The 21,917-nt window shown below is 46.8% G+C and overlaps 1 protein-coding gene across 10 annotated transcripts in view; it reads right to left on the reverse strand.

Moving 5' to 3' along the window:
• Positions 1-21,917, reverse strand: part of COMMD7 (COMM domain containing 7) — a 79,699-nt gene that overhangs the window by 43,322 nt on the left and 14,460 nt on the right. For 7 of the 10 annotated variants that reach the window (XM_070472524.1, XM_070472526.1, XM_070472522.1 and 4 more), the window contains exons 4-8: positions 16,606-16,662; positions 16,486-16,523; positions 15,964-16,054; positions 15,577-15,626; positions 14,919-14,967 (exon numbers count right to left, since the gene is read on the reverse strand). In XM_070472524.1, coding sequence (XP_070328625.1) covers positions 14,919-14,967; positions 15,577-15,626; positions 15,964-16,054; positions 16,486-16,523; positions 16,606-16,662 — 285 coding nt within the window. Of the gene's footprint in view, positions 1-13,206; positions 13,970-14,035; positions 14,480-14,918; positions 14,968-15,576; positions 15,627-15,963; positions 16,055-16,485; positions 16,524-16,605; positions 16,663-21,917 lie in introns of those variants that run through there. The other 3 variants (XM_020916181.2, XM_070472521.1, XM_070472527.1) reach the window with 3 other exon arrangements.

The raw sequence follows: 21,917 nt of genomic DNA on the forward strand, positions 1-21,917 counted from the left end.
ATGGGCACTTCTTTATCTTCAGTTTCTGTACGAATAACTGGAGGCTCCTAGGGCACCTCACTCACCATAGCTACACACAGACCACACATGCACAGTCCTCCGACAGAGGAAAACTGGGGGGCCCGGGGGGGCAGCAGCTTGCCCCAGGTCACATGTGAGTTCAAACTGGAAGCCCACATACTTAAAATGCCAATGATATGCCACATTCTTCTCACTTCCCACCACTCAAACCCCAATGCGCTCTCTCACTTGGGAGATAAAAGGCAGGTGATTCTCCTGTTGAAGAACTGGATTCTTTATCACAGCCCTGTGTGCCTGGGCCCTGCTTCCCTCCACCCTCACCACATCCCCATGCACTCTCCTTCTGCAACCACTTGTTTCTCAAGCATACCAAGGGTGCCTCAGGGCCTTTGCACATGCCTGCTCCTTCTCCCTTCCATTCATTACATGTCAGGCTCCCTAGCGTTCTGCAGGATTAGGTTCTGTGTCACCTTGGAAAGACCTTCCCTGACCATCACAAAAAACACCCCCTCAACACTATTCCCTAGCCTTGCATGAAAACTGCTGCTGCTGCTAAGTCACTTCAGTCTTGTCCGACTCTGGGTGACCCCATAGATGGCAGCCCACCAGGCTCCCCAGTCCCTGGGATTCTCCAGGCAAGAATACTGGGGTGGGTTGCCATTTCCTTCTCCAATGCATGAAAGTGAAAAATGAAAGGGAAGTCGCTCAGTCGTGTCTGACTCTTAGCGACCCCATGGACTGCAGCCTACCAGGTGCATGAAAACTACTCCCATTCTAATCCATAGTACAAGTTAATCATGTACTTCTTCACCTGTCAACTGCCTGTCTCCCTGGGGAAAGTAAGCCTGTGAGGTTGGTTTTACTCATGATGATGTCCTCAAGGCCTCACATAATGCTCGGTATGAAACAGGCCCTCAGTAAATATTTGTTGCATGAAAAATGAACGATTTCTCATTGTGTACCATCAGAACCCCTCAGGCTGGCACTTAAGTCCCTTTATCCTCTGACCACATCACTAAATTGAGTAGTTAAATGATTAGAACACATCTTCCCCATTCATCATTCTTATTTGGTGTTCATGACAGAGGGACTCATAAGAGCCCTGGAGGGTGAGGGTGGAGCCAGGCGTTGGGAGCCCAGGAACAGGGTCACTCGGCGCCACCCAGCTAAGCAAGGAGCTGCGGGTGCCGTAGGAGAGTGATCTCTGAAACTGCCCTTATTTCTATTCTCTGTGCCCCCAGGAGTGGCAGTGTCGGCACTCACTGCTTCATGAGAAGGGTTTCAAGCTACATCTGGGTCACCCTTCTGATCAACTGCTGATCAGCACTGACCCACCAGCACTCAGACCTACTTTAGAAGCTGAGGCAAACATACCCAAATGAGAGGATCAAGGATCTCAACGTTATACGTCCATTGGAATCACCCAATGATCCTGTGAAAATTGCAGATGCCCTGACCCCTGCCTGCTCAGGCCCATGCTGATTTCACAGGTCTGTCTGAGCTTGGGCAAGGTGAGCACCCTGGGAGGTTCTGATGCACACTGAAGGCTGTCAGTGATTCCAGCGCTGGCTGGACACTGCAGTGTTCTGAGCAGCTCTGGAAAACATTGACGCCAGACCCCTCTGTGCAGAGATCCTGACTCAAGGGCTGGGGCTTTTCAAGCATTCCCCAGGTGATTCTACAGTGCTGCCAGGGTTAGGAACCACTGCCCAGGTCCTTGCTTTCTAGACTGCTTTCGCTGACCCAAGTCAGGGGACCTGGCTCTTTTTGTGGGTGGCGGATGTTAGGTGAACACTGATTGAGTGCTTGCTGTGAGCTGTGCTGGACACACCCTTGCCCTTAAAGCCTCTACTCCCACTGGAGCTGGGAATCAGCCCGGAGGGGGACCAGGCTGGGGGCGGGTGGGCACTGATGCTCCTGTCGCTCTCCTGCTTAACCCCTGTCCGTGACTCCCTTTAAGATCAAGTCCTAAGGCTCTCATGGTAAGATCTGGTCCCTGACTATCTTCCTGGCCTTCTCTCTTGTGGTTCTGGTTCCCCAACACATACCCCAGGGCCTTCCTCATCTTCAATGACCTCCAGTTCTTCCACAAGCACCACAAGTTTTTCCCATCTCCCTGCCAAGGGAGCTCCCGGCAATGCCCACTGCTGCATCCTTAATCTCCACTCACCAGCCTTCCTCACTCCTGCTGGGCTTCACTCAGTGGGTCAGAAGGCTCCATCGGGGCTCCTAGGGCGTGTTATGCACATTTCCTCTAGTGGGCATCTATCATGCTGCCTTGACGTCGCTGTCCACCTCCCGGAAAGCAAGGCTGGGTGTCCCCAGCATCTAACACAGGCACTTAAGGGTCTGGGGGAGAGGAGGGTAGCAAGAGCAAGTTGTATTTTTGGCTTACTTTAGCCAAAGTTCTAAAGACTTCTTAGAGAATGGACAGCCTCTGGCAGGGTAGTCAGGAGACTATTCAATACCAACTCAAGGACTAGAAAGTTGCCATGAGAATGGAAATCCAAAACTTGACAGGCTAGATATTACCAAGAAATACCTTATCACTCAGTTAAAATCCAGACTCTACCGTGTACTATCTGTGGGCCTTTGGGCCAGTTATCTAACTCTCTGAGCCTCAGTTTCCTCATCTGTACAATAGAGATAATTATAGTGCTAGCCTAGGGCTGCTGAAAGAAGTAAAACAAGCCAATGTATATAAAGATTTTAACGCAGCAGTGCCTGGCATAAGGAATCATTCAGTAAATGTTGGCAATTATTACTGTTATTATTGCTCATGGAACACCCATGCTGAAAAAGCCTTAAGAGATCATCTAAATTAACTCTTGCATTTTAGAGCCAGGGAAAAGAAAGGTCTCACTGGCTTTTCTGTCTGGGCTTGCAAAGCCAGAGCAGGACCAAGCCAACGGGGTCTCCTCCTGGGCCACCGAGGAGAGTGGGGAGGGGCTGCTGGGGATCAGCTGATGTGTTGGCCAGACGCCAGCTGGACCCTGTAATGACTTGGAGTCTGACAGTCCCTACATCTCGGCTCTGTTTCAGGCCAAATCACTGAGCATATTTTAGGATCAGCAAAAACCCACAATGCCTTTGGCTGAGCACTTTCCCTCTTCTTGTTGAAGCCCAGGGGTATTTTCGAGGAAATTGAGTCCATCTGTTTCTGATTCATTTGTACTTAACTCATCACCAAACTGTTTTGTAAGAGCCCTTTGATGTGAAAGCAGCCTTATTCCATAAGCCTCTCTAAGCCTTTATTTAGTCAACAGTAGGTAAACGGGGCTCTCCAAAGAGGCCAGAGGCAGCTTCTTCCTCTCTCACAAAGCATAGGCCACGTGACCTGGAAGTGTGGCCCTCAGATCCCCCTCTTCGGGCCTGTCAGGGCAAAGTGACCACTCCCTGACTCCAGACCAGTCTGGAGTGCCTGGCCACCTCTCCTCCCAGGGCGCTGTGACCCAGTGTCCTCCTCCACTCCACCGCTCACAGCTTGTCCACGTGGATTTACGATTTCCTGTGCATTTCTTGATTTCAAGTTCCTCGACGGTGAGTGGCAGGTGTCCTGATTCATCACGTCCCCTACCATCCCAGCACCGTGCCCTGTACACAGTTACAGGGACCATCACTTCCAAATCAAAAACCCATGGGAAAGATCTAACAAGTATAACGGTCCCCAAAGGGACAAAGGGGCAGAATATTTGAAGTTGGGGCTGCCAAGAACGTAGTGAGCAGCTCAGAGAACTGCTGATTGAACTGAAAGTCCCAGGGTATGTACGAAGGGAGAGTCTGTCTCCCCTTCTCTCTGCCGCCCAGACCAAAGCACCCACGAAGTCTCACAGCTTCTCTGTTTCATTCAGCAGGATGAAAAACAGGAATTTCTTATTTCAAGAGTATGGACGAAAACTCCACTAAATTCAAGGCTGAGTCACAAGATGCTCCTGAAAGGAAGCCCAGGTGTTTTAGGGGATGTCCCTAAATTTTGGGGTGCTTTCAAGGCTTCACAGCCCAATCTAGAGGTGTTTCTGTTAGACAGTAGGATCTTGGAGGGGGGTCTCCCCCGGGCTGGTCATACCCTGTGTTTATTAACGACATAGCTGGTGATCTCTCAAGTGCAGGGGGTAATATAGGCCAGTGGCCCTCAAAGGCAGGCATGCATCATAGTCACCCTCTGAGGGCTGGTTACCACACAGAGCACTGGGTCACAACTCCAGAGTTCCTGATTCGTAGGTCTAGAGCAGGGCCCAAGAACTTGCATTTCTCCAGAATTCCCAGGGGATGCTCACACTGTGGGTCCTGGGACTACACTTTGAGAACCTCCAGACTAGCCACTCATTTAGTCCCAGGGTGAGACTATCAGGGGTGCAGTGGCCACCTACTGCCACTGAATGTGTTTTGTTTTGGTTTCCCCTTTTCTCAGAATACTAGGCTCAGTACCAAGTTGGGGAGGGGGTGATGGTGCAGGCTGCGTGCCCCACGGAGACCACCTCATTCAGCCCTCACAACTGGGCTTCGCTAGTAGCTCAGTGGTAAAGAATCCGCCTGCCGATGCAGGAGACACGGGTGTGATCCCTGATCTGGGGAGATCTCACATGCCGTGGAACAAATAAGCCAGAGCACCACAACGATTGAGCCTGTGCCCCAGAGCCTGGGAGTCAGCGACTGAGCCCACGTGCTGTAGCACTGAGGCCTGCACGCCCAAGAGGCCAGGCTCCACCACAGAAGTCACCGCAACGAGAAGCCTGCACACGGCAAGCAGAGCGGGGGAATCACGGCTCCAGGGACCTGACAAGTAACACGCTAAAAAGAAGCGAGACAATCTGGGCGTCGCTCTAGAGATTCATGGGCTAGAAAGAAGCTGTCACAATGACGGAGACACCTGGAGGCTGTGAACTCCAGGCTCTGTGGGGTGGAGCTGAGCTCAGAGGCCAGGAGGTCTCTGGAGAAGGAGAAAAGCAGCCTGATGAACAAAGCCTCCAACTATGAGAAGGAGCTGAAGTTGCTTTGGCAGGAGAACCACAAGAATGTGCTGCTGTCTGTGGCCACCTTCCTCCTCCTGACCCTCGTCTAAGCCTCCTGGCCCTGGCGAGCCTGAGATTTCTCCAGTCAGCGCGGCAATATTTAATAGAGTCCCGGAGTCATTATTTCCCTGCTCACCACGCGAGCAGAGCCAAAAATAAAAATCAAAAATTAATTACAAAAAGATCCTCACAATTACCCTGTGAGGTTGACACTGTCTCCATTTTACCGATGAACCAGAGAGGAGAGATGAAGCAAACCTCCTCAAGGTCGCACACTGCTTCACCCAGGAGCGGGTGCATTGCAAGAGAGTCAAAATATTCTCACCGAGTGAATGCGTCTGTGAACATAGATGGCTATTTGAACCCACGTCTGACGCCAAAGCTGAGGCTCATTCCACCACACTAGCAGGAAGCGCTGAAGGAGGTTATGGAAGCTCTGGGGTGGGAAAGACTGAAGTTTTTCTCTCCCTCCTTCCTCCGCTGACACCAACCCCCAGCTCCTTCCTTTCTCTATGGCTTTCTTTTCTCTATGAAAGTAGTAATCTGACTAAATCTTCTCTGAGTCTCCCGTCAGGGTTCAGGGTCTGACCCAGGGGAGTAGAAATGAAAAGCAGTAGGGAGGAGCTGGCCCCAGAGAATCACCTGCCAGAGGAGTGAAGACAAGGCCCAGGTTATGGGCCAGCATCAGCCCCAGGGCGTCACCCCGCCTCATCAGAGATGAGGCATCTAGAAATAATTCAGGTAGGTGGGGTGGAGGAAGTGTAGTTGTTTCGGTTGAGAAAACTTAAAAAAAAAAAACAAAAAAAAACACAGATGTTCTTTTTAGCAATCTAGGGGGTAGGGAAGGAGTTCTCTTTGAATGTGTCACTGCGCACCTTTCATGTATTATCTCTACAAACAGAGCACACTAACTGGGCTTCCCTGGTGGCTCAGTGGTAAAGGATCTGCCTGCTGATTCAGGAGACACGGGTTCGATCCCTAGGCCAGGAAGATCCCCTGGAGAAGGAAAAGGCAACCCACTCCAGTATTCTTGCCTGGGAAATCCCACGGGCAGAAGAGCCTGGTGGGCTACAGTCTGTGGACTGGCAGAGTCAGACATGACTTGGCGACTAAATATCACAAATTGATGCTTACATTGAAAAATTTAGATACTACAGATAACCAAAAGAAAAAACTCAAAACCTGTTATTCCATGGCCCAGAAATCACCACTGATAATGTTTTCCTTTATATTCACTTTATCAACTTACTAATTTATTTCTATGTAAACTTTACAAGAGTAGGTTCACCTTGATCTTATTGTTTTGTAACCTGATTTTTTTTTAGCTGTATATCATGACCAAGGTCCTTTTACTGTCTTCTTCAATATCCATTTCAATGGCTGCATGCTCGTCCATTACATACATACATACACCATAATGGATATACCTAATCCATTGCCTGATACTAGATTGTTTCCATTATTTGCTATATCAATTTTTTATATTCTATATTTCTACATATCAATTTTCATTATTTGCTATATCACATTATTCATTTTTGGGTTACCCATGGTTTGAAAAAGCCCCACTGGATCAAGAAATAAAATACTCATGGAGATGTTTCAGTATGGGTTTGATTTTGTAATACCTCTTAACTTACATTAAGTTCAATTAAAACCTTTATAGTTGTAATTCTATGGAATGTGAATTGTATCTTGGTAAAAAACAAAAATCTTTTCTAGTTGGAGGGTAGAAGACTAAAATTCCACCTGTTGCCACGTGACCTCATGTGGTGTAACCCTAGGTGTGTCCTTTTTCTCCGACATTGGTATAACAATATGCAACTCTCAGAGTGTCCTGAGGTTCAAACAAGATGATGTATCTGAAGGAATGAATGCTGTTCTCTATTCATAATCACTAAAGCAAGAAATAACCCATTCTAGATTTTAAAAACTGGGGTGTAAAAAAATAAAAATAAAAACTGGGATGTAGCCTTAAGTCATGGATAAAAAGGAAAAAAACTACTGACATGTCAATAATATAGAGGAATCTGAAATACATTGTGCTAAGTGGAAGAAGCGAGTCACACAAGGCTATGAACTGAGTTATTTCATTTATGCAACATTCTGGAAAAGGTAAACTGTGGGGATAGTAGTTACCAGGGCTAGGAGTGAGGGAAGCAGACTGACTGTAAAAACTCCTGAGGGGGGCTTCCACCTGCCAATGTAGGGGACATGGATGTGATCCCTGCTCAGGGAAGATCCCACATGATTCAGGGCAACTAAGCCCATGCGCCACAACTACTGAGCCCCTGTGCCTAGAGCTGGTGCTCCACAACGAGAAGCCCAGGCACCACAATGAAACAGAGGCCCCACACAGCAGTGAAGACCCAGCACAGCCAAAGTTAAAATGAAAAAATAAACCTTAAAAAAAGGCCCATGAGGGGACTTTCCGGGGTGGTGGAAGTATTTTACATGTTGATTGCAGTGGAGGTTACAGTTTTCAAAACTCATTGAGCTGTAAATTCACCTTAAAGAGGGTGAATTTTACTGTATGTAAACTCTGCCTTAGTAACTTTGACTCCCCTCAAAAAAACAATGTTTAGGGAATTCCCTGGCAGTCCAGCGGTTAGGAGTCTGCACTTTACTGCTGAGGGCCCAGGTTCAATCCCTGGTCTGGTAACTAAGATCCTACAAGTCATGCAGTGCGGCCAAAAAAAAAAAAAAAAAAAAGTGTAGTGCTTCCCAAGTATAAAGTACCATCCATCAGGCACTATATATATAGTACTTTTCATAGAAATTCTGAAATACCTTTGTGAAACATGGCAAATGTAAAAAATACAATCTCAAAAAGACCAAACATGCTCAGCAAAATAAGTGTTACCGGGTTGCCTTTTGGAAAGCTCATTTCTACATTCTAGCAAATGCTCATGTGCTGGGCAGCTGGTCTCACTGGGGAACAGCTGACCATTTGGACTATTTGGGGATTCTCCTTGTTATCACCTTTTTTTCCCCTTTTTTTTAACATCACTAGAGGAAAAGGAAACAACGGTTTCAGTTCTTTCAGAACTGAAAGGACAGGGAATGCCCCCTTCCATCCCAATCAGGACAGCCTTTCCCCTCCAGGGAAAGAATACGGGTCTTTTTGGTTGATCTTCTCTTGGCCTGACCACTGCCATTTTAAAGAACATCATGCTCCAAAAGTAAATAAAATATAAACAAGAATAACCTGCAGCCAAAAACTACCCTAACGGATAGCAGATTTCTAATAAGAATAGGAACAAGAGGGGATCAATGCAAAGATGAAGTGCTAACAGTGAAAAAGAATCTGCTCACAGCACCTTTGGCGAAACCCCTGTCCTGCTGTCTGCAGCCTTGATCAATGTCCCTGACCCAGTAGCTTATATTTGTGATGAAATTCCAATACAACCAAGGGATTTAAGTAGTTCCTGGAGTTCATGATGGAAACTGAACTACAAATGGAAGTGAGGATATAATCTCTTTCAGAGAAATAAGGTCGCTGAAAAGAAAGGGTCAGTTCTCTGTATGCACAGCTTATAGCCTGCTCCCACAGGGCCTGGTGGAACTCTGGCCCATAGGAGGCGCTCCAAGAATGTTTGTGGAGTCAGGGAACAAGGCATTGGAAGATGGCCCCTGGAAGAAGAGTGCTCAACCCAGCCTCTTCACGCTATACGATCCATGTTAAAAATGATCAACAATCAAACGGGTTCCCCTGATTTATTCTAAAGCCATGCAGGGAACTGCTGGATGGTCCAGGGGTTAAGATGCCATCATCCCACGTCAGGGGGTGTGGGTTTGATCCCTGATCAGGGAACCAAGATCCCACATGCGGCAGTACAGCCAAAAAATAAAAAATAAAGCCACGCAGGTTTAACAGTCTGCCGTGGTGGGTCTACACAGCGTCATTTCAAGGATCTACACAGCTTCATTTCAGCTAACAACAGGTGAGGGGAGGGACACAGGGAGTTTGGGATTGACATGTACACACTGCTATATTTAAAATAGATAAACAATGGAGGAACTACTGTATAAGCCAGGGAACTGTGCCTTATAACGTAAGTTCCTATTCTACGTAACTGTTAGACTGTTACGTAACAATCTAAATGGGAAAATAATTTGAAAAAAAGAATAGATACATGTATGTGTATAACTGAATCATTCTGCTGTACTCTTAAAGCTAACGACACGTTGTTAATCAACTGTACTCCAGGGACTTCCCTGGTGGCACAGTGGATGAGGATCCACTGCCGAGGCAGGGGGTACAGGTTCGATCCCTGGTCCAGGAAGATTCCACCGACCGAGGAGCAACTAAGCCCAGACACCACACGACTGAGCCCGAGCTCTGGGGCCTGGGAGCCACACTGCTGAGCCTGCGTGTCACAACGACTGAAGCCCGAGAACCTAGAGTCTGTGCCCTGCTGCAAGAGCGGCCACAGCAACGAGAAGCCTGCGCTTGGCAACCAAGACTGGCCCTGCTCAGTGCCACCGGGGAAAGCCGGCGCAAAGCAATGAAGACCCACAGCAGCCAAAAATAAATAAATAAAATAAAAATGACCCTCTAATATAAGCCAAAAAAAATAACAACAGGGCCTGTTACCCCATTACCAGATAGGGGTAGGAGGGAGTAGAGCTGACTGATACCAGGTGTTGGCATGATTGAGCTGAAAAGCAAACCTCTTATCAAGAGGTTCACACACTAGTGGGCAAGAGAATTCTGGAAACAATGATATTAATTTGATAATGAAGAGCTGACCGTTAGTCGAGCAGACATTGTGCTAAGTGGCCTGTCCCATAACAGAGGTAAGAACCATACCCATTTTATTTTTCAAAAATTTTTGGCCACGCTGGGCAGCTTGTGAGGTCTTAGTTCCCTGACCACAGATCGAACCCATGCCCCTTGCAGTGGAAGCATGGAGCCTTAACCACTGGACCTCCCAGGAAGTCCCAGAACTGTACCCATTTTACTATTTTTTTTTTTTAATTTGGCTGCACTGTGTCTTCATTGCTGCATATGGGATCTAGGTCCCCAACCAGGGATCGAACCTGGGCCCCCTGCAATAGGAGCTCAGAGTCTTAGCCACTGGACCACCAAAGAAGCCCCATATGCCCATTTTAAAAAGAGGAAACTAAGGTTCTGAGAGGCTAGGGGCTTGCCTGGGGTCACACAGGCAGTGAGTAGAGGGGCCAGGAAAGGAAGCTGAGAGACGTGACTCTAGGACCCGCACTCCTGGCCCCTGCAGCCGAGCGATAGGGAGCCGAGGCCTGGCACCGTCAGGGGAGGCCCTCAGACCTGTCAAGGATGCTACATCCAGAGGTGTGGGGAGGCACTGGATCCCAAGGGCGGGAGAGGCCGATGGTCTCATGGTGGACCAGACCCTCTGGTGTAGGACCTTGCCAGGAGGCAGAGGAAGTGGAGCTGTGGGAGACACAAGCAGGGCCAGACTGTCAGGCTTTCGCACTTTATCCAGGACCCCGGCAGAGCCATGAGCCTTTGGATCTGTTGGTTGTGAGTCTTGCCCAGGAGAATGCTCACGTAGGGACAGGCCAGGCTATAGAAACTGGAAAGCTGAGAACTGGGGTGGAACCAACAGGAAGCCACTGCGGCAGTGCAGGTGGGCAGGAGAGCCTGAACTGGGCAGGGCCAGGAACTCCTTGGTCAGAAACCACCCAGTGGAGCCAGGTTCAGGTCTCACAGAGCATCTGATGCAAACCAGCCCTGGGGAGTTTGCTGGGCTGATCCTCTTGGGTCTCTCAGGATTCTGCTGCTTCTGAACCAGGCAGACCCCATGGTTCACAGGGCAGCCCAGACCACTGGCCAGCAACCAATTTCGCTCTCTAGTCTGTTTTCCCTTCTGTAATACGAATGGATTTAATTAGATTGCACTTTAGGTAACTTCCTGTTCTGACATTCTGTGAATTCTTTTTACATTAGATTCCTATGGTGTCAGGCACACGAAACCTTGGACACATTTGTAAGTTCTGTTCAAAGGCACTGACTTGCTCTTCTTTGGGACCTGTGGGCAGTGACCTTCCATAAACTGAACAGGGCTTCCCTGGTAGTTCAGCTATAAAGAATCTGCCTACAATGCAGGAAAACCTGGATTCAAACCCTGGGTCAGGAAGATTCTCTGGAGAAGGGGATGGCAGACCACCCCAGCATTCTTGCCTGGAGAATTCCATGAACAGAAGAGCCTGGCAGGATACATACAGTCCATGGGGTTGCAAAGAGTCAGACACGACTGAGCAACTAACACACACACTGAAAAGGTGAGTTTGCCACTGTGATGGTTTGGTTTGTGTGTTAACTTGGCTGAGCCACTGTGCCCAGATATTTGGCCAAACATTATTCTGGATGTTTCTATAAAGGTATTTTGGGGATGAGATTAACATTTAAATTTGTGGACTTAAAGTAAAGTAGATTCCCCTGCATAATGTGGGTGGGCCTCATCCAATCAGTTGAAGGTCTTATTAGGCCAAAGACTGACTCCCATGCCTCCTCCCAGCAAGAAGGAATTCTGTCAGCAGACTGCCTTTGCACTGGATCTGCAACTCTTCCCTGGGTCTCGAGCCAGCCAGCCTACCCTACAGATTTTGGATTTACCAAACCTCCATAATCCTGTGAGCCAATTCTTAAATCAATCCTCTCCTCTCTCTCTCTCTCTCTCTCACACACACACAGCTGGTCCTGCTCTCTGGAGAACACTGACTAATACCTGCACTATTTATCAAAGTTGAAAATGCTGGTTATAACCCATCCACATATCAGAATATGCTGTAGTCACAGAAAATGATGAAGTCTATTTATGTACTGACATGGAAAGATCTCCAAGATATATTAAGAATAATGTGTACAGTGTGCAAACAACAAAAATATTAAAATTCCTATTGCTTACATGTGTGTGGAGGGGAAACTCTGGAAGGATAGCTAAGAAACTGACAGCAGGGTTACCTGTTGGATGAGGGCAGTGGGGTAACTGAGTAATGGGAAACCAGGCAGAGGGGCTTTTTGCTTTATTCTTTCTACCTTCTTTGATAAATGCACGTGTTCTTTGACCCAGCAATTCCATATCCGTACGTTGGTGGCTCAGCTGGTAAAGAATCCACCTGCAATGTGGCAGATCTGGGTTCAATCACTGGGTTGGGAAGATTCCCTGGAGAAGGGAATAGTTACTCACTCCAGTATTCTGACCTGGAGAATTCCATGGACTGTATAGTCCATGGGGTCACAAAGAGTCAGAAGAGACTGAGCAACTTTCACTTTCACTTTCATGTTTACCTTATAAATACACTTCGCCTCATGCAAAATGGTATTTTATGTATTAGAAAAAAACACCCAGGGGATTTCCTTGGTGGTCCACTGGCTAAGAATCCACAATCCCAATGCAGGAGACCCAGATTTGACCCCCAGTTTCAGGGAACTATTAATAGATCCCACATGCCGCAAAAGATCCCGAGTGCCACAACTAAGACCTGGTGCAGCCAAATAAGAAAAACAAAAATAAATATTTTTAAAAAATTCAGTTGTAGCATCATTCATAAGAGAAGAATGGAAAGCACCTAAATACCCCATCAGCAGGAAAGCGGTTAAATAAATCATCCATTTGTTACAAAGAAGGAGGCTGCTCTCTTTGTTCCGATGTGATTTCCAAATGAAGTGGGAAAGAGCAAGATGCAGGATGCTGTGTGTATAGGATGCTACCATTTGTGTAGGAAGAAAAGTCAAACTCTGTGCCTATATATTTGCAAATGCATGATCACAGAATAAACTAAAGACAGGGCTTCCCTACAGGGACGGAAACTAGGTAAGTGGGGAGTGGGCAGGAGAAGGAATTACTTTACACTGTATTTTTCGAATCATGGGCATGTATTATCCATTCAGAACTTTAAAAAATTTCTGAGGTGGAGGGGAGAGGTAGGAGGAAGAGAATCACATGCCAGGTTGGTACTCAAGTTATCTGAACACAAAATATTCATCTACTCCACTTTTCCTATTTTTGACCTGAGTTTCCCCTGAACTGCTCTTACAAACACCCTCTTGGGACTACAGTGAATTTCATGGAAGACCCAGGGCCCTCACTAAAACCAGGAAGATAACTTCTGAAGATGAGAGCACTAGTTCTCTGCAAGGCAAATGACTCTTTAATCCACGCACAGAGACAACCGGATGCAGACCTGTTCTTCAGAACCTTTTTTATTCTTCATCTAACCACCACAGAAGGTCAGCTTGAACCAAAACAAGCTGAAATAACCTCAAAAGGCCCGCCTCATTACACACAATGGGGCAAAACCTGAAGTGAAGCCTGTTTTTTTTCAGAGCAGACCCAGCCCATACTCTTACACAGGTGTCCACTAAAGACGGATCAGCAAGGCCCCACCACCACAAACTCCTGTAGGAACTCTGCTGGGACCTCCCTTTGGGTCATTCATGAAATCCACCTCTTCCTTAGTCATAAACAAGACCTTGCTGTCTTGTGGGGAAGGTCATCAGTGTTGGTATCTTGAGCAACAGACTATTTGTGTACTCTGGAGCTTTGAAGGGGAGATGACTTGGCTTACTTCCTCCCCTGCATCTGAGATGCAATCACCTTTCTGACTATCTAAACAGTGACCTGGGAGATAGGCAGTGGAGGGTGCCTCACGAAGACTCTTCAGGGTCATCCTGTCCGCTCCTTAAGTACTTAATCCTTTGTTTTTCAGAAACCTTTGCACCTGGGCTCCCAAGAGGCAGGCAGGCCCAGAGGAGAGGCCACAGGCCTGGGGGCCAAGCAGCCTCTCAGAGCGGGTCACCGGGAAAGAGGAGGAGGGGGCAGGGAGGGGGCAGGGAGGGGGCGAGGTGGAGATGCAAAGCGGGGACAGAAATCAGCTGAAACACTCCATGCTGGTTCTGACTCGCTCCATCTCGTGCAGGAAGCTGTAGAACTGGGGCAAGGTTAGTTCTGGGGAGAGAAAACGCGGCTTCAGGTAAATGCTTCCAACTCCACAGAATCATCCAAGAAAACGAATTTCCACCCAGCGACTTCCTTTTTATTTTTTGACTTAATACCTCTAAGCAGTTCTGGATGGGCAATTGATCATAATAAAGAACTGAAGCCTTGAACACAGAAAGTTCTCAGCTCCATTTAAAAAAAAAAAAGTGGAGGAGGGGATTTAAAATGGCATTAACTCCCCAGCACAAAGGGATGAAAGAGTGCCATTCAGGACAGTTGATGTGATTCTCATAGCCCCAGAGCTTCTTGCTCCTAGAAATTCACCATTCCTATCGCAAGCTTCCCTGATAGCTCAGTTGGAAAAGAATCCGCCTGCAATGCAGCCCTTGTTTGATTCCTGCTGGAGAAGGGATAGGCCACCCACTCCAGTATTCTTGGGCTTCCCTTGTGGCTCAGATGGTAAAGAATTCTCCTGCAATGTGGGAGACCTGGGTTCGATCCCTGGGTTGGGAAGATCCCCTGGAGAAGGGAAAGGTTACCCACTCCAGTATTCTGGACTGGAGAATTCCATGGACTGTATAGTCCATGGGGTCGCAACGAGTGAGACACGCGACTTTTGCTCACATTCCTACCCCACCCTTTCCCGTTAGCAAAAAGTTCACTGACTGTGGGGTCTCCAACTTGCTAATGACTTATCATTTAGGAGAGCAAAGTTGGCAGAATAGAGATTCCACAGACCGATTATAACTTTTTTTATGGAAAAATGATTAGTGGTGGGCTTCAGGAGCCTAAGGAGAAGGAAACCCACTCCAGTATCCTTGCCTGGAAAATCTCATGGACACAGGAGCCTGGTGGGCTGCAATGAGTCGGGCACGACTGAGCAACTAACACACTCAGGAGCCTAATGACTGAAGAAAACGGAAAAAGTGGAAAGACTCAAATGGGAATTTGGACTCACCTATGTATACATTTTCAGTTTGACTTCCTTTCTTAATCACCAACTTTAACTGAGCCAAAAAAGGAAAAAAAGAAATAAAATATTTAAATTAAAATGATGACAACTGGGCAAAGAAATGAACTTTCACGGAAACATCAAAGCATCCAGTGTCTTGAGAGTTACTCGAGAGCAGTCTAGATTGTTCAACACCAAAACTTCTAACAATTCCCATGATGACAGGAGCAATCAAAACTTTCAAGAACAATATCCAGATCCTATTCATCTGAAAGAAAGCGTGTCAGTAATCACATCTTTGGCTGACCACATTGCTCTGAAATACACAAGGCACTTCAGTGGAACATCCGTTTAATTGGATATTAAAGAAACCCAAGGTAGGTTTGTTGGGTTAGATGGTAAAGCATCTGCCTGCAATGCAGGAGACCCAGGTTCAATCCCCAGGTGGGGAAGATCCCCTGGAGAAGGGAATGGCACCCACTCCAGTATTCTTGCCTGGGAAATCCCAAGGATAAAGGAGCCTGGCGGGCTACAGCCCATGGGGTCAAAAAGAGTTGGACACGACTGAGTGAGTAATTGCATTAGAATATTGTAGAATGTAGATTTAATACTTTATAACCAAGTCAAAAATCTCCCAATTTTCAGAGATCAGAAAAAGACTTACTTGTAAAAAAATACTTCCTACTTTTTCCAGTTCGCTGCTCCCAGACGTCACTGTGACACAAAAGAGAAAAATAGTAAGTGGCTGGTTGAGGACCAACTCTGAAGAGCCCAATCTTGCAAGCTGTAAAGTAGGAGACATGTCCCCACATGAAGGGGGGGGACATGTCCCCGGGATGAAGACAGCAGAATGTGCTTTTCAGGAAGTGAACTCACAGACAGCCGTGGGTAGAAAGAGCTGCTGAATGTGGACAGTGACACAGGGAAGCAGCTGCTGGACCCAACAATCTTAGGGGACCAAGGATCCCACTTCCCCAGTGAAGTCCTCTGAGAGCCTCTGCCACCCAACCCTGCATCACCCAATGACCCAGGACTGGCTCTAGCTGGTTACCTCCAAATTTCCATTCCATATCTACAAGCTGGTTAATCATCAGAGTCTGACCTATGGCCCATCGAGCGAGGGTGGGGGCATTCTGCTTCCACTGGAACAAAAGCAGACAGCCAAAGTCATCACATTGGAAAAAAAAACCCCTCTTCATTCTGCCCCCAACGCAGCGTGTTTAGTCTTTACACAGACAGTGGGCAGAGTGTAGAGGCATGGGCTTGGCCTGTGTGCACAGATCCAGGTCGAGAAGGGCAGCAGGAATCTTCTTTTATTCCGAGATTTAATCCAGGTTGGAACAAAAACTGTATGATATTTATATTTAGTCAAATCAGAGGGAAAATATTAGATGCACAGAATAGTTTTTCATGCATGTATGTCCTCTGCATGAAACCAAGTGAAAAACTTGAAGCTGGGAAATGACATATGATGATGGATGGTTTTTCCTTGGTTGGTGTTTTCCATTTGTATGTTTTCAGGAAATAAAAGCAAACAATCTTAATTCACTTTGATTAAGGGGGATCCTGATACCTTTTCAGAGAAGTAGATGGCTTTCTCCTCACTGAGACCTGGAAGAGAACAGAAGGGAGACATGACCACAGGGAAGGGCTGCATGGCCTGTCACCTGAGCAATCTGGGGTGGTCACCTACCCAGAGTCATGAAGTCGGCCCGGACCTGCTCGGCTGTGAGACCCTTCTTCAAGGCACCTGGGAGATGACAAAAATCAGTAAGAGAGGGCAAATCAATCAGTCCGCTGGCAGGAAGTATTTAATGGACACAACTTAAATGACAGGGATGACAAAGGGAACACACAGACTCAGCTCACTCCGGCGTGATCTTGGTCCAGCCAGGCAGGAAGGAGACGGAGGGGAACAAGGCAGCATGTTTTAGGGTGTGTTTTTGGCAGATTCCTGAGTAGCTCAAAATGGCAAAGAATCTGCCTGCAATGTGGGAGATCTGGGTTCAATCCCTGGGTTGGGAAGATCCCTGGAGAAGGGCATGGCAACCCACTCCAGTATTCTTGCCTGGAGAATTCCATGGACAGAGGAGCCTGGCATGCTACAGTCGCAAAGAGTCAGACATGACTCAGCAACTTCCACTTCACTTTAGGTACCATACAAGCATTGGCCCCTCCAGAAAGTATAGATGAAGTTACAGACAAAACCAAAGACTGTCTGGACTTGGGGAGGTGGTGACTCATCTGAGGAAATAAGGCCAGAGACTCCTGGAGCCAAGTGGGGGAGTTCAAGGTCAGGTGGGCACAGGAGTAACAGCCTGAAGCTGGCACTGTGACATCTGTAACCACCAAATGCACGTGGCTCTTTCACGTTTTCTTTTTTGGCCTTGCCACATGGCTTGTGGGATTTTAGTTCCCTGACCAGGGATGGAACCCAGGCCCTTGTTAGTAAAAGTGCCAAGTCCTAACCACTGGATCGCTAGGGAATTCCCCTCTTTAACTGTTAACGAATTAAAACGAAAGGAAATGGAGTGTTCTGTTGCTCAGCCACACCAGCTGTTCCAAGCGCTCAGGAGCCACGCAGGCCCAGTGGTCACAGCACCGGTTAGGGCGGATTACAGAGCATTCTTGTCTTCATATGGGACAGCCTGCCCCAGAAGGTCGGCCCTCAGGAAGCAAACCCAGATGGACAAAGCAGTTCAGCCTCTATAGCTGCCAAGTCACTTTCAGAGGGGCTGTCAAGCCCCTCCCCTCAGGAGCCCTGGGAAACCCCACCCTCCTACTCCTGCCCTGCACCCACCGCCTTTGTTCTGCTCGTAGGCTCCCATTTCTGAAAATAAAGTGCTCCCAGCAATCTGGGCTTCTCAACCTTTAACCTGCAGGCTACAGCCTCCAGTCACGATCTGGCAACAGCTTTAAAATTTTCCACTTCTTAGTCCTCCAGAAGATGACTAATCAAAGAATAAGAAGTTGTCTATCACGGGCCAGGGAGGGCCCTGAAGTAACACCCTAAACCCGAGCCCCTACCCCCATCCCACTCCAGAAAAAACAATCCTAAAGGCTGTTGTCCCCTGCAAAATCAACGGTGTCAACAAAGGGAGGAAACCTTTTATCTCCAAAATCAGACTGAGCAAGGAAGCCACAGGGAAATAAAAAGAAGGCGAGACCCCAGGAAACCTTGGCCATAAAAGCTCTCCAAGAAGGCTGTTACATCCAGTTGCTCCAATCAACTCTTGGCATGCCGCTCCTTAGTTTATACCCAGTTCAAATCCAACATTCTGTCTGATGATCCCCAAATACTCCAAGGTGGAGAATACCATTGTAACTTTTAACTTACCAGGAAATTAAAGATGAGAAAGGTTAAGCTTTGCAGGGAGAGGATTTGGCAAATCCAGAGATGACAACTGCACTGCTAAGAGCTCACCTATAGCTCTGCCCCCCACCCCCCACCCCGGCCCCAATACACTGAGATCTGCGAGGGAAGCTCTTTAGCAGTGTGGGCAGGAAAGACGAAAACTCAGGAAGAGTACACTGATTTTGGTGTATCCACACAAGTAGCCTGGGCGCCAAGGTCCTTTTGTTAAAACTTAAGTCAGACTGTGTCTCCCCTCTGCTCAAAACCCTCAAATGGCTCCTGTTCCACTCATTGTAAAACCCGAAGTTCTCACGATGCCCTGTGGACCTGTCCTTCTGTAGAACCCTCTGCTCTCTCCCTCGCTTACTCAGTTTTTCCCATTATTTACTAGGCAGGTTCCTACCTCTATGCATTCACCCTTGCAGTTCCTCCTGCAAGAAACATGCTTCCTCAAATCTGCACATGCTCACTACTCACTTTCCTCAGGAATCTGCTTGAATCATCGCACCTCCTCTGAAAGGGTCCCTGACCAATTTTCAAGTATCCTTTTCTGCATGGCATCTATAACTACCCAACTTCATGCTACATATTTATTGTCAATTTTCTCACAAAAGTCAGTTTGTTGAGAACAAGGACTTGGTCCGTTTTGCCCACTGCTGCGTCCCCAGTTACTAAAAAAAGGTGCCAGGCACTGTTCATTGGTTGGCCCTCAACTCATTAAACACATGTTGAATGAAAGAATCCGTACAACGGAATGCTATACAAGGTAGCTCCTGACCTGCCTATTTGCAAAATATAATTAAAAGAAAAGAAAAGCTAAGAACAGTCTGCTTAGTGTGGTCCCTTCTGCATAAACAAAGAAGGGTATATTATCTATTCTTACTTATAACTTTAATTATATGCTTATCTTATGGCTAAATTGAGAGCTGTAAGGTACATTTTTGGTGAAAATATCCACAAAACAGAGGATACCTTTGAGGAAAGGGACTGAGTGGGACTTTTTTTCCTTGGTGTCATTTAAAAACATCCTAGCTGCATGTCATTTCTTATTTAATAGGAAGGCAGTAAAACTGTGAGTCATTTTTGTTTTCTTTCCTGTGCTTCTCTACAATAAAAAAAAAAAAGCCCTGCCCCCCTGCCCCAAGAAGAAAGGTTAAATATATTGCCCAGAGCCACGCAGCAGGCAAGTAGCAGAGAAAGTAGCTTATGGGGCAGCTGACCCCCAAATTCAGGCTCTTTCCACTCCAGGTCATTCTGAGATGCTGTCGGGGAGTAAGACAAGGCCACAACCAGCCAGTGGACTGACACCTGAGGCTATTGAGCTTCAGGGACCAAAGCAAGTTCTCTGTCCGGATGGCACCTCCCTACCTGAGACAGGCAGGAGATATACTCTAGAAACATACATAGAGGGATTTCCTGGGTGGTCCAGTGGCTAAGACTCACACTCCCAATGCAACGACCCCGGATTCAAACCTTGGTCAGGAAACTAGATCCAATGTCTTAACCAAGAGTTTGCATGCTGCAACTTACAACCCAGGGCAGCCAAATAGACGAATAAATGTTAAAAAAAAAAAAACACATGATCTTAAAAAAAAAGAAATACACATATTTGCATCATGTTAGGCCTCAAGCCCTTGGCTTCTTTTTCAGCTTTTTCCTTTGGTGATTTCCCTGTCCTGTAAGCACAAGACAGGGCTGCAGCCTTGACCCCATGTCAGTCCGAAAAATCTGAACTCCAGGGCTATAGTCACTAGAACATGTCACTAGGGTAAATCTGAGAATGTCCTTTAAATACAGATAACCATCTGGGATGGTTTATAAGTCCTTGAGCTCCACTTTTCACTGAAACAGTTGCCTTAGGCAAACCCCCACTGCCATCTAATAGTGTGGGTGACAAAGCAGAGGGTTTCAGGAAATGGCTGGAAAGTTAGCAAACACTATTCTTCTAGCCAAAACCTACATAAGCTTATTCAGAGTAGTAAGGGAAGTTCAAGGAACAGAACCAAGTCTTGGTGAATCAGATGGGAGAGCACGTGAGTCCCATTCCTTCAGTGATTACTGACCCTGAAGGCTCACCAGCTGAATCCACCCCTACAAGGTTCACGTGCAAATACAGGTCACAGTCACTGTATACAGATGTCCTGAGACTGCCGTGTGCCAGCACTGAGCTGGATGTTGGAATGCATGAAAAACTGAACTCTATCCTCCTGAGGCTCACCAATCTCTCAGGATATAACAATATAACACATATAATACATTGTAACAATGATGTAACAAGTAGGTAAGTCATACAGTGAAAGTGTTAGTCGCTCAGTCATGTCAGACTCTTCCCAATCCCCTGGATTACAGCCCACTGGGCTCCTCTGTCCATGGGATTCTCCAGGCAAGAATACTGGAGTGGGCTGCCATGCCCTTCTCCAGGGATTCTTCCCAACCGAGGGATCAAGCCCAGGCCTCCTGCATTGCAGTGGATTTTGTATAGAGTATTATTCCATGTAGAGTATTACTGAGAAGTGCCACATAGAAAATAGAGCAGGGTAAGGTTGGGAACCCCCAGGGAACTTAGTCCAGCATTTGATTAAATACCATTTGTGACTATTGTTCAATGCTGATTGTTCCTTTTTTGGCCCAGCCAGATAGATTCCTTTGGGAGTGGGGAAAGGGAGTTATCACTTTTTCTTTAAAACACAAAAACAAAAACCACCAACCCATGGAGACTTCCCTAGTGGTCCAGTGGTTAAAAATCCTCCTGCAATCCAGGGGACATGGGTTTGATCCCTGGTCTGGGAAGATTCCACATGCTGAGGAGCAAGTAAGCTTGCACGCCACAAGAGAATCCCTTCGCATGACGAAACTAAGACCTGGCGCGGCCAAATAAATAAATGAATAAATAAGAACCAGTTACTGGGCACCCACAGGGCCAGATATTAAAGTAGAAACCAGCTTAAATTATGGCCCTACAGCAAAGTTATCTATAATCTTTTCTAGGTGACAACTCACAATGATAATGATAATCAGTACTAACAGCAGTGTAGCTACTACCACTTACTATTGAAGCAAGCACTTTACATTTATTATCCTTCTCTGTTTTTTTTAAAAGAAATTCTTTAAAAATTATTATTATTATTTTTTTGGCTGCGTTGCATGGCTTGTGGGATCTTAGTTCCCTGACCACAGACTGAACGGGACCCCTGCCCTGAAAGTGACAAGTTTAACCACTGGATCACCATCTTTCTCCACTCTTGAAACAATGTATGAGCTACTAATATTAGCTCCATTTTATTCCTGAACAAACTGATTCTCAGAGTGGTTACATGACTTGGCTCAAGGTCTCAGAGCCGTGAAGCAAGCATACAAGGGTCCTGTAGGAACCAAATGCAAGGTGGGGGCCTTATCTGGATCTTAATGAGAACACTTACAAACAAAATGGATGAGACAATGGGGAAGTTTGACTTTGTATTTTAATTTTAGATATGATCATTGCATAGTGGTTTGATAAGGAAGAGAAAGTCCTTTACGTTTTAGAGATACATAACTAGGAATTGAATGAAACGATATGATGTCTGAGATTTGTTTAAAAATAATCCAGTTTGGAGAGTAATGAGTTGAGTAGGCAGGGCACAAGTGAAGCAATCTGGATATGAGTTGAT

This window comes from Odocoileus virginianus, chromosome 9, assembly GCF_023699985.2.
Source record: "Odocoileus virginianus isolate 20LAN1187 ecotype Illinois chromosome 9, Ovbor_1.2, whole genome shotgun sequence".
NCBI classification, from domain to species: domain Eukaryota; kingdom Metazoa; phylum Chordata; class Mammalia; order Artiodactyla; family Cervidae; genus Odocoileus; species Odocoileus virginianus.